A 12,806-nucleotide genomic window follows, 5' to 3' on the forward strand; every position below is an offset into this window, starting at 1 on the left:
AGTTTGCAGATGATACAAAACTGTTTAGGATAGTCAAGACAGAAGCAGACTGTGAGGGACTTCAAGAAGATCTCACCAAACTGAGTGGGCAACAAAATGGCAAATGAAATTTAATGTGGATAAGTGTAAAGTAATGCACATCGGGAGAAATAACCCCAACTATATGTACAGTATGATGGGGGCTAATTTGGCTACGACAAATCAGGAAAGAGATCTTGGAGTTATCATGGACAGTTCTCTGAAAACTTCCACACAGTGTGCAGCGGCGGTCAAAAAGGCAAATAGGATGCTAGGAATTATTAGGAAAGGGATAGAAAATAAGACCCAGAATATCTTACTGCCGCTGTGGGCGTACCATAGTTTTATACATCTTGAATACTGTGTACAGATGTGGTCTCCTCACCTCAAAAAAGATATTTTGGCCTTGGAAAGGGTTCAAAAAAGGGCAACTAAAATGATTAGGGGTTTGGAACGGGTCCCATATGAGGAGAGGTTAAAGCGACTGGGACTTTTCAGTTTAGAAAAGAGGAGACCGAGGGGGGATATGATAGAGGTCTATAAAATCATGAATGGTGTGGAGAGGGTGAGTAAAGAAGTGATTTATTTGTTACCATAAGAACTAGAGGACTACAAATGAAATTAATGGGGAGCAGATTTAAAATGAAAAGAAATTTGTTCTTCACACAGCGTGTAATCAACCTGTGGAATTCCTTGCCAGAGGAGGCTGTGAAGGCTAGGACTATAATAGAGTTTAAAGAGAAGCTAGATAATTTCCTGGAGGTTAGGTCCATAAAAGGCTATTAGCCAGGAGATAAATGGTGTCCTTGGCCTCTGTTTGTCAGAGGCTGGAGAGGGATGGCAGGAGACAAATTGCTTGATCATTGTCTTCGGTCCACTCTCTCGGGGCACCTGGTGCTGGCCACTGTCGGTAGACAGGATACTGGGCTAGATGGACCTTTGGTCTGACCCAGTACATCCATTCTTATGTTCTTACGTTGACCTGGCTGGTGTGTGAAATTCACTGTGTTCACACACTAGCCTAGTGTAGCCCTACGTGTAGTTGTTGCTGACTTTTTTTGGGGCGGGGGGTGGGGGAGTAGGCCAAAACGGTCTGCTTTTAGTGTTCAAAAGTATAGAGTGAATAATAGCTTGTGTAAAAGTCTGAGGGGTAGCTGTGTTAATCTGTAGCTGAAAAAACTTAAATGAATGGTTTTGCAGTACCTTAGAGACTAACAACAAATGTAGATAGTATCATGAGCGCTTGTGGGCACAACTCACTTCAGATGAATGGCTGAAGAATTGGATTGTGCCCACGAGAGCTCATGATTGTACCCACGAGACCGCATACTACTTATGCTTTTTATTCGTCTTAGGTGCAGCAGGACCATTTGTGTGTTAAGTTTTTTCAGCTTTTGTAAAAACCTCCAAATGTGGTTTCAAAACCACCACGGGATGTTGTAGTACTTTGTGGCTATTGTTTTCTCAAACTTGCTTTAAAAATTCTTACTATAGTTTTAATGCCATAGAGTTTAGATCTTTCAGAGTAATATTGCTGTTCATGTCTTTTTTCTTTTGCATACTTAAAAATCTGAAGATTTATTTTATTATTCATAAAGATATCAGAAAATGTCAAGACCAAAGTGCGGGACTCAAAGTTATCATCTGTATTAGCACTGAGGAGCAGCTCTTCAGAAAGCAGCATATCAAATAAGGTTACAAATTTAGTGAAGAAATTGAATGCACCAAAGGTAAATGTTGTCCCAGCTATAGAGTCCCAGAAACTATCAGAAATATCTCTACAATCTTGTGACACTAGAGAATTAAGCACCAAAACATATAGAGTGATCCCTCTTATCTGTTGAAAAGTGGGAAAATGTTTGTATTCAAGAAAGAATAATAGTTTTGGATGTGAGGGATAAGATAAAGGGGTGACTGAACAGAGGTCTTGTTTAATATTTCATTTAAATATTCTTACCTTGTGCAGCTTCATCAGTGATACTTGTCACAGTTCAAGACAACTGCATCTATATTCCTCTTCTGTGATCCCTCAAGGCCTCAATGCAAATCTTCTGAATTCTTAGCTGTTGTCTCTCTTGGGCAGAGAGGCCACATTTCTCTCCCTCCTAACTGAGGATTTTCCAGGCATCACGGTTCCCTGCCTACTCTTTGCTATCCCCAGCAAGTCAGTGTGTGTGCTTTGCTTCCTCTCCAGAGGCTATGCATTGTTTATTGCTTGCAGTTAGAAATTATTACGCAACTCTTTACAGGCAGTCCCCGGGTTACATGGATCCGACTTATGTCAGATCCCTACTTACGAACGGGGTGACTCACCTCGCACTAGCTGCGCCCTCCCCTCCCCCGCAGCAGACCGCCGAGACGTGCCGCGGCGGTCCCGCTGCCCGCGTCCTCCACGGCGAGAAAAGCCGCTCCGCGTCTCCCTGGTCTGCTTGGGGGGGGGGGCGCAGCTAGTCAGTAGCCAGTAGTGCCGAGGAGCGGCGCTGCGGGACCAACCCAGCAGCGCCCCACCTGCTCTGTCCCAGGCATCCTGATTCAGCCGCTGCTGAAACTGACCAGCAGCGGCTGAATCAGGACGCCAGGGGCAGAGCAGCTGGAGTGCTGCCGGGTTGGTCCCACAGCGCCGAGGTGCGGCGCTACTGGACCAACCCAGCAGCACCCCAGCTGCTCTGCCCCAGGTGTCCCCAAGTCAGCCGCTGCTGAAACTGACCAGCGGCTGACTACAGGAAGCCCGAGGCAGAGTTGCTCTGCCCCGGGCTTCCTGGAATCAGCCGCTGATCAGTTTCAGCAGCAGCTGACTTGGGGACGCCTGGGGTAGAGCAGCTGGGGTGCTGCCGGGTTGGTCCCGGCAGCGCCCCAGCTGCTCTGTCCCAGGCGTCCAGATTCAGCCGCTGTTGAAACTGATCAGCGGCTGATTCCAGGAAGCCCGGGGCAGAGCAACTCTGCCTCGGGCTTCCTGTAGTCAGCCGCTGGTCAGTTCCAGCAGCGGCTGAATCTGGACGCCAGTTCTGACTTACGTACAAATTCAACTTAAGAACAAACCTACAGTCCCTATCTTGTACGTAACCCGGGGATTGCCTGTATAAGAAGTACATTTACTCTTAAGATGAAAGTTGCACAGAAAACAATAAAAGAACTACAAACATGTTGAAAAGTTTACCAGAACTCATCATAACTCTAGTCTTGGGCTTAGCTGGTGTCAGTCCTTCAAAAACACACAACTGGATTATCCCTTTGGTTAGGAGTATGTAACTCTTAGAACCATCATGAATAGTTCAGTTGGGCCTTTGATCCTAGTCTCATACAATAGGTGATCAGCAGACAATTACCCACTCCTGAGGACTTAGCTTCAAAGGGCTGGGTTTTTTGGGGTGTGTGTTTGTTTGTTTGTTTGTTTGTTTTGCATAACTAGAGGTCCCCAGAGAGTCCCCAGGAAAACCATTTAACACTTTTTGTTCAAAAAATCCATTCTTGTTTGACACTTTGTTCAGCATAGTCCTTTGGGACTCTCCCCCCTTTCTTCCCCCCGACATGACATATATATCTCCACCCTCAAGAGGTTACATACATCCTGGTGCACAAAAATAAGTCATGCATTCATTTAATACAGTGAACACCAAAGCTACATTAACTTCAATAAGGTCTCCCAATAATATTCCCAGTAATACAGCTTTATCAGTGATATCAACAGTGGGAATGCTAATGCAATCTGGCACTTCTTTTTCACTGGCAGCATTATCAGTGTGTATTAAAACTCTACACCAGGGTTTCCCAAACCTATGGATCGGGACCCAAATATGGGTTGCCATTACATTTCAAAAGGGTCGCCAATTGTCTCCCCAGATAGCTCTGCCTCCCCTCCACTCTCCTCCCCCCGTTTTTGAATTGCTTTCGGTCACCAAGACTTTCTGAATTGTCAAAATGGGTCCCCATCTGGAAAAGGTTGGGAACTGATGCTCTACACAGAGCACATCTAGATTACACACTTGTTGACACTAATGTACAGCAAGCAGTGAGATTTTAATACCAACGGTTGTAATTAAAAATAGGTAATTGTATTACAGGTTTTAAATGATTGAATATAATTGTTCTTGGAAGTTAATCTGCTGCATTTTGTGTTGTAGAGGCCCCAAAACCGTGCTAAATCCCATGTGAAACCAAAGAAGTCTCCTCAAAAGAGAGCATTAGATCCTTCTGGTAAAAGGAATTCGATACTTTTCTCTTCATAATTTTAAACTTCCTGGTATTTTTTCCTCCTTAGCCATTAATTGGTTTTCCGTAAAATGGTTTTGATAATTTGGCATTGTGCAGTCTAGTAGGGTTAGAAATGGGAGTTTTATATAATTGGAATAGGGCGATTTTTATAGTTGGACTCAGCATGCACTCACTGGCACTATAACATCATGAGATACTGGGTTTCAAGACTGACCATTTTAAATATAAACAAACTCTTTGATGATGTTTTCAGATGTCTTTCTGACTCCCTCTGGATCCTGCCTGGTTGGAGTCGTGTATTTGGCTTTATATATGGAGATAACTAAACTGAAATTTATTTTATTTAGGGACTTTCTAAAACATTCATAAAATAGCTTTACCATAACAAATGCAATGCACATGCGATTGTATGGTATAAAAGCTTCATCCTCTTGAGTTTGGGAGGTCTGTATTACTCATGGAGGCCAGGAGTGGTTTATCTTATATATGTGTCTGTGTCCTTCATACCAAAACATTGTATATGTCTCAGAAAAACTATAGACTTTAAGCTTTATATGAAATGCCTTGAATATAATAATAGTCTTTCTAGCAAAGTAAAATATGTGCATCTCACCTTGTATATTTCAGGATTTTGTACTTTACTAGTGAGCAGAGTTAGTGACATTCAGTATGTTTGATGTTAGTTAAAAATAAATTTTACTTTATCATAAATATACCTTGGTTATTTATGCCGAATCTATCTTAAAGTTCCCTTACTGAATATCACTAGGCTATGAAATAAATTTACATGTTACCTTCGCACTTTGTTTTTTTACTTTAAAGTTTGCATAAGCAGATCTAGGTAGCTGGCATGCATCTTAGACAGGTGAAATAATTAGCATTTTAGAAAATTATCTCTTGTTAGGTTACTATGAAAGTCAGTTGAACATTTAATTTATTTTAAAACAAATGTTTTAAATTTTAATTGCATATTTATTTTAATTAGTTATTTTTGTTTCAGCTGATGATAGCCCATGTTCTTTAAAGATTTGGTGCCCAAAAGGGCTGAAAAGATTTTCCCAAGATATTACAGAATTCGATGTGGTTCTGGCTGAGTTTGAGAAGATAACTGCAGACTACAAGTAAATATATTGCTTTCCTTTGACTGAAAATTCAAAGTTGACAATATATTTAGGTTGTTTAAAACCAGACATCATAGAGCATTAGGAAGCACAGTATTGTGTGGGGGCAATCCTAATAGAGTGTGGGACATAAGATGTGATCCCGGGAAATTATCTGAAAGATTTGGTATTGCCCAAATATAAGTAATATTGCCATTGTAGATCACTATTTTGATTGGGGAGCTGTTTCTAAACACAATATATCTGAATATCAGCTTGAAGATTGTACATTGCTAAATCAAGACCCATGAGAGGTTGGAATCATCGTATGTTAAGCAGATTTCATGGGCTCAGTTTGTTTATAAGATTCCTAAATTAAGGAATAGCCTGAATTTCGATTGAAACATTCAGCTTTGAAGCTCCCTTAATATGCAGTTTTTTCTTTTCATCGGGGCTTTTGTGTTCTCAGACTGTTATTTTGGTCTCTTAATAAGAATTGAAGAGTTTATTCAGTATAAAACATCTATCCTAATTAATTAACCGTATAACTTTTTAATTCCTAGCACTTATGGAAAAACACTGGTGGTCGTCCCACAAGTTAGCTAAAGTCTACATATTAGACTTGCAAGCTTGTGTGGATTTGCGTTTAGAAAGAGGAGTGATTCATGATATATTATTACACTAGGAAAGTTACAAAGTGAAAAGGGGAAGCACTAAATGTAGTTTATTATTGGTATTGCTTCTTGCTGCCCAGAAAATCTCATTGCTCTTATTATCCCTGTGCTAATTTCTGTGTGCTTTGCCTCACTGAAGAATAGAAAACTTTCCTTTCAAGTAGTAACGTCCAAAGAGGTGAACTTGGGACAAGGAAAAAATTTTTTTAAACAACCAAATGTTTTATTTCCTTAGCTCTGCAGTAGGGATATGAAAAAGGGGGAGGAGGGCTGAATGAACTAAAATTCTTGGCTGCAGAAGTCCTCACAACTGGCAGACTTTTCAAGGGGAAGAGTTAGGCTGTTGTCAGTAATTGACAAGTCTGTCTCTGCCTGCTATACTCAAAGTCCAATGTTAGTATCTGTAAATTTTGCTACTTTAAGAAAATACTCAGATATGCACAGATACAGTTTTCCTATACTAACCCCAATTGTGTGCGTTCTACCCCCTTTCATCCATATTCCAGAGAAAGGGTGGAGTCTAGGATTTGCAGGTTGGCAATTGATAACTTCTATTCTGGCTTCAAGGAACAACTCACTAATATTGTAAGTAACTGTATTACTCAAATATGTTTATAATTACTAAGGTGATTGGAAAATTTTAGTACACGTATTTTTGTATGGTCTTTTACTAATGCATCTCAGGGCACTTTAAAAATCTACCTTTTGAGTTACGAATCATAGAACACTAGAACTGGAAGGGACCTCAAGAGGTCAAGTCCAGTCCCCTGTCCTCATGGCAGGACCAAGCACTGTCTAAACCATCCCTGATAGATGTCTGTCTAACCTGCTCTTAAGTATCTCCAGAGATGGAGATTCCACAACCTCCCTAGGCAATTTATTCTAGGGTTTAACCACCCTGATAGTTAGGAAGTTTTTCCTAATGTCCAACCTAAACCTCCCTTGCTGCAGTTTAAGCCCATTGCTTATTGTCCTGTCCTCAGAGGCCACGGACAACAATTTTTCTTCCTCCTCCTTGTAACTCTCTTTTAGGTACTTAAAAACCACTATCATGTCCCCTCTCAATCTTCTCTTTTCTAAACTAAACAAGCCAACTTCTTTCAATCTTCTCTCATAGATCATATTCTCTAGACCTTTAATCATTCTTATTGCTCTTCTCTGGACCTTCTCAAATTTCTCCACATCTTTCTTGAAATGTGGTGCCCAGAACTGGACACAATATTCCAATTGAGGCCTAATCAGAGTAGAGTAGAGTACAGAGTAGAGTGGAAGAATGACTTCTCATGCCTTGCTAATAACACTCCTGTTAATGCATCCCAGAATCATGTTTGCTTTTTTTTGCAACCGTGTCCTGCGGTTGACTCATGTTTAACTTGTCATTCATTATGACCCCCTGATTGCTTTCTGCAGTACACTTTCCTAGACAGTCGCTTCCCATTCTGTATATGTGAAGCTGATTGTTCTTCCCCACATGGAGTACTTTGCATTTGTCCTTATTAAACTTCATCCTATTTACCTCAGGCCATTTCTTCAGTTTGTCCAGATCATATTGAATTATGACCCTATCCTCCAAAGCAGTTGCAGTCCCTCCCAGTTTATCATCTGCAAACTTTTAATAAGCATACTCTCTATGCCAATATCTAAATAGTTGATGAAGATATTGAACAGAACCGGTCCCAAAACAGACCCCTTCAGAACCCCACTTGTTATGCCGTTCCAGCATGATTGTGAACTGTTAACTACTCTTTGAGAACAGTTATTCAGCCAGTTATGCACCCACCTTAAAGTAGCCCCTATCTAAGTTGTATTTGCCTAGTTTATTGATAAATAAACGATGAATGAAGATCTAAAACTTTGATATCACATTACTAGGGAGATTAAGAAGTGGGTATTTTGCTAATCATGTAGTTGATAAAAATTCTATCAACTACATGATTAGTTGATAAGGGAAGGAGCTTGCGCCTGGTTTGGGACCTACTCCTGCTGTGGCTCTGGAGTTTAAATGTAGTAAGAGCAGGGTGGGCTGGCAGCCCAGCTCCTATTGCATTTTGAATTGCAGCAGGGGTAGCTCCTGGACCACCACAGTGCAAGCTGGGACTGAGCAAGTCCAACTCAGTCCCAGATCGTGGGGAGTCCAGTAGCCCCTGTTTAGATGGCGGGGTCCTTGTGGAAAGCTGGGACCCCTCACTGACATGGACTGCTGCTGGAGCAGCCTCTGCCTGTGGTGGGCTCAGGCTTGCCATGGGCAGAGGCTGTTTTGCAGCTGGAGGCAGCAGCATGGGTGTGGAGAAGCAGGTGGCACTGCGTAGACAGTGCTGGGGGGAACCAGCTTTCAAGCCAGCTCCTCCTCCTCCTCCCCCCCCCTCCCAGCCCCTGCTGCCTTTGATACTGAGGCAGTGGGGATGGGGAAATAAGAGTAGTCAAGCAGTTGACTCGACTAACTGGTTAGTCAACTCAAATACTTGCTTAGATCACTAATCCTTATTCCAATTTGCTGCACATGGACAGATGGTGGCACCTGTGCAGAACCCCAGGGGTTCCAGCTGGGCCCAGTAATTTGATCATAGGCAATAAATTACAGGGTTGGAGTATTTGTCAGCTTTTGGGAGACAAGGACCTTCTCTTGTGCACTTACCACTGTAAAGCTGTGTGTTCAACATGTAAAGAAAAGGTGGAGACACTCCTACAATGAGCAAAGAAACGAAACAAGTAATCCTGTAGCACCATAAAGGCTAACAAATATATATATCATTTTATATATGTGTGTGTAAATATATAAATTTTTTGTTAGTTTTTAAGGTACCACAGGACAACTGGTTTTGGGATTTTTTTAAAGTTACAGATTAACAGGCTACCCCTCAGACTAATGAGTGGATGCAAATTGAAGGATTGAGACTTAGAGTTGAAGGTCTGCCAAGTTACATGATGTACTGCTTTTGTATATCTGCCTCAGCAAGCTTGCATTCATGAAATCGCTTTTCTGCTACTTGCAAGAGGGCCATGAATTTGGTAAAATTCAGGTCTTTAAAATTAGTTTAAGGCAGCGTTTCCCAAACTATGGGCTGCGGCCCAGTACCAGGCTGCGGGAAAAAAATACTGAGCCTCAGCATGCCTAGTGGCTGCCGGCAGGGCCGGTCTTAGCCCAATTCGGGCCCCGTGCCCCTGAACCCGGAAGTGCCGGCGAGTTACAGAGCCGGGGGTCCTGCTCCACTGATATGTGGAGCTAGGTCTCTCCCCCGGCTCTGCCTGGTGCGGGCGCGGGTGAACCCCCTGGTTTAAGGGGCTTCTAGAATATATTGCATGGAGAAGACTTCATTGATATCATTTTTCAGAACTTGACTGTAGAGAACAATAATTATAGTTGTGATAATTAAGATTTAATATATATAGTGAAATAAATTTAGATTGTTGGTCTTTAATTATGACGTTTGCCACAATCAATATTAAAATATTAGTTGAATGTTAAACTTGTCCATGCTAATAAATCATTTGAAAAAATAAAACTTCACATTATTTCTATAAAGAACCCAGAATTTTTAGATAGGGAGCTAGAGAGGGTCAGTCTTGCCTCCATGGTGGTGGAGAGAGTAGCATTTTATAATAGTCCTTGTTCTGAACTGGGGATGGGGAAAGAAAATGCCAGGCAAAATTACCAGTGACTAATTTCTTTAAACCAAAGTGAGCAAATTATTTTTTTTCAAAAATAATTCTTATAGCAGTGATTATAAAGAGAAACAATAAAAGGATAGGGGAAGGTTGTCACGCAAATCTTGCTGTCAGTACTCTGTTTTCTTTTTCCTGTAGATAACAGAAGTCCAGGAACTGAAGGATTTGAAAAGAAAAAATGCTAAGGTACAATAGAGCCGTTATCTCTTTAGTTGATGCTATGTTATTTTTAAACACTGGCTCAATACATTTCTGTATTTATAATGTTCAATTGTAAAATCAATTTTTGATGTTTGTTTTTAACATTATTAGACAACAAATATACCTAGATCTCAAAGCTGGTGAAACAAATTTTATCTGGGAATAACACTGTAATGTATTTGTAAAGTGCACCCAGTCAAAAACCCAGTTTGAAACGGTTTATTGCCAGACACAAAGATTTAACCAATTGTACTTGTTCATTAACCAGCAAACAGTCTATATAAACTAAAAATTACTGGAAGCTCTATATAGTCTGATCTGTGCTAAATCTTGTGTGTGGTATTACGGAAAGGTAAAAAATAATGCCTGCCTATGTGGAAGTGTATCAATAATTCAACGCTTTAAAACCAATACAGTAAACAAATCAATACACACTATTCGGTTTTTATTTTGCAGCAGTGGTGTCAAGATACCATTTAAAAGAAGAGTCCAATGTGACTAGGGATGTGAACGACTAGCAAATGCTTATTGAACAGTCTACAGGCTAGTCAACTAGTCACTCTCCTCCCACCCCCCATTCCCGGGTGTGTGTCTCAGAAAGAGGCAGCATGGGGGTGGAAGAGGAGGGAGTGCTTCAAAGTGGCAGCGCTATGTGGAGCCTGGGGCCAGAGCCCGGGCTTCGCACGGCACTGCTGCTTTGAAACATTGGTTGCAGCCCTGGGCCAGCTGGGGAGTCCCCAGGCTACACTCGGGATTTAAAAGCGGCAGTGTTGTGTGAAGCCTGGGATCTGCTGGAGATTCCCCCGTGGACCCTGGGCTCTGTGCGGTGCTGCCGCTTTGAAACGCTGCGTGGAGCCTGATGCCAAGCTCCCCAAGGCGTTCCAAAGTGGCAGTGCCGCAGGGAGCCCGGCATCAGGCTCCACGTAGTGTTTCAAAGCAGCAGCACTGAATGGAGCCCAGGGTCAGTGGGGGAGTCCCCAGCCGATCCTGGGCTCCATGCAGCACTGCCACTTTGAAAAGGTGCAGGGAGCACAGGGCCAGTGGGGGACTGCTTGAGCACCCCACTGTCCCTGTGCTCACCACAGCAGTTTTGCCTTCGGAGGTGCCCTATTGACTAATCGAATAGTCAATTCAATCTAAATTTAACATCCTTAATGTGTCCTTAAACTGCATTGTCAGTTTATTTTCATAAGTATCCTATGGCTGTAGTGTGGCTGCTGTGTGCAACTGATGCATATTGTGACTACAACCAAATGACAAAAATAAGCAAGTAATGTGCTTTTAAACCAACATGAGTACTCTGATCATATTCTGATTTGCCTTGTGCTTCATGTATATGAACATGTTCTCTTACTTGAAAATATGAGCACTAATGAATAGTTATTGGGACAGAGTGAGAATGACTTTATAGCTGTGATACTTTCATGTGTCTCCTGTAGCTTTTTATAGCACATGATATTAAAACAGTGTGATTTAATTGTTAACCTCTCAGGATGCTTTTACTATAGTTGACCAATTGTAGCTGATTAAAATATTTGGTCAGCCATTTTTGCTGTGAGAATATATATTTTTCTAGCATACTGCTTAAATATGAATATATAGTACTATGATAAATGCAGTGATGAATTCACACTACAGTAAACTTCCAATAATCCAGCACCTTTAGGACCCAGGGTTTGCTGGATTATCAAATATGCCGGACTATCGGAAGAGGGAGGCTATGAGGGCTCTGGGGTAGGGTGAGGGGGGATGCCACCCCAGACCTCTCATAGCCCCCCTTTCTGATAGTCCGGCGTCCTCGATTCATCCGCTGCTGAAACTGACCAACAGCTGAATCGAGGAAGCCGGGGGCAGAGCAGCTGGGGTGCTTCCGGGTTGGTCCAGTAGCGCTGCCCCTCGGCGCTGCAGGACCAACCTGGAAACACCCCAGCTGCTCTGCCCCAGGCGTCCCCAAGAGCAGCTGGGGTGCTGCCGGGTAGGTCCCGCAGCCCTGAGGGGCGGCGCTACAGGACCAACCCGGCAGCACCCCAGCTGCACTGCCCCCGGCTTCCCGGCGCAGAGCAGCTCCAATTGTCCGGCTGCCCGGAGCACTTCCGGGTTCCCGATGGTGCAGGACCATCAGGAGTGCCAGAGCATTGGATGCCAGACCAATGGAGTTTTTACTGTACTGTGACTCTTGAGTAATGTTGATTCCTACTTTTGGTTCCTGAAGTACTGATATCTGAGTATAATATAGCATTGTGGTTTAGGACATTCATCTAGTAGATGGGAGACCCACATTCAAGTTCCTGCTGCAGTAGCTATTTAATTATTTATACAAAATGAAACCCCTTCATCAAGAAAGCCCTGCCCCAGAATATTCCATTGGCTAGCAGGAACGATGATATTCTTAATGTGTAAGACCTGAATTCAAATATTCCCCCATCCAACAGGTTAGAATTGATCCTGCATCTCCCTTGTCCCTACTGAGTACTCTAGCTGCTGGGCTAAAGCATGTAAAGGAGGCTGCTACCTTCCTGACGTTTAAAGTCCAACAAATCTATTAGGCAGAAAATATTTATGAATGATGTGAATTCACCAAATAGTTTTGCTTTGCTCAAAACATCATTTATCATTGAATAAACTATTTGTCTGATAAACTTTGCCCTCTTCTAATTCACAAGTATATTTTAGTCCAGACCTGAAAATAGCAGATCAGCCTCACCCAGCAATTCTAGTACAGGCAGTCCCCGAGTTACAAACAGGGTTTGCTGCCCGTCTCCCTGGTCTGCTGGAGACCCAACAGACCAGGGAGACTGGGAGCAAAGCGGAGCAAAGCCGCGGAGCACGCCGGCAGTGGACAGCCCAGACGCACCGCGGCTTTGTTCCCCGTCTCCCTGGTCTGTTGGTCTCCAGCAGACCAGGGAGTCGGGGAGCAAAGCCGCGGAGCACGCGG

The 12,806-nt window shown here is 42.7% G+C and overlaps 1 protein-coding gene across 2 annotated transcripts in view; it reads left to right on the top strand.

Moving 5' to 3' along the window:
- Positions 1 to 12,806, top strand: part of CENPU (centromere protein U) — a 31,636-nt gene that overhangs the window by 13,677 nt on the left and 5,153 nt on the right. For both annotated transcript variants that reach the window (XM_075930297.2, XM_075930296.2), the window contains 5 exons: positions 1,617 to 1,748; positions 4,140 to 4,212; positions 5,231 to 5,351; positions 6,511 to 6,589; positions 9,809 to 9,856. In XM_075930297.2, the coding sequence (XP_075786412.2) occupies positions 1,617 to 1,748; positions 4,140 to 4,212; positions 5,231 to 5,351; positions 6,511 to 6,589; positions 9,809 to 9,856 (453 nt within the window). The remainder of the gene's footprint in view (positions 1 to 1,616; positions 1,749 to 4,139; positions 4,213 to 5,230; positions 5,352 to 6,510; positions 6,590 to 9,808; positions 9,857 to 12,806) is intronic.

The sequence above is a fragment of the Pelodiscus sinensis genome, chromosome 4 (genome assembly GCF_052426305.1).
Source record: "Pelodiscus sinensis isolate ZL-2025 chromosome 4, ASM5242630v1, whole genome shotgun sequence".
In the NCBI taxonomy this organism is placed as follows: Eukaryota; Metazoa; Chordata; order Testudines; family Trionychidae; genus Pelodiscus; species Pelodiscus sinensis.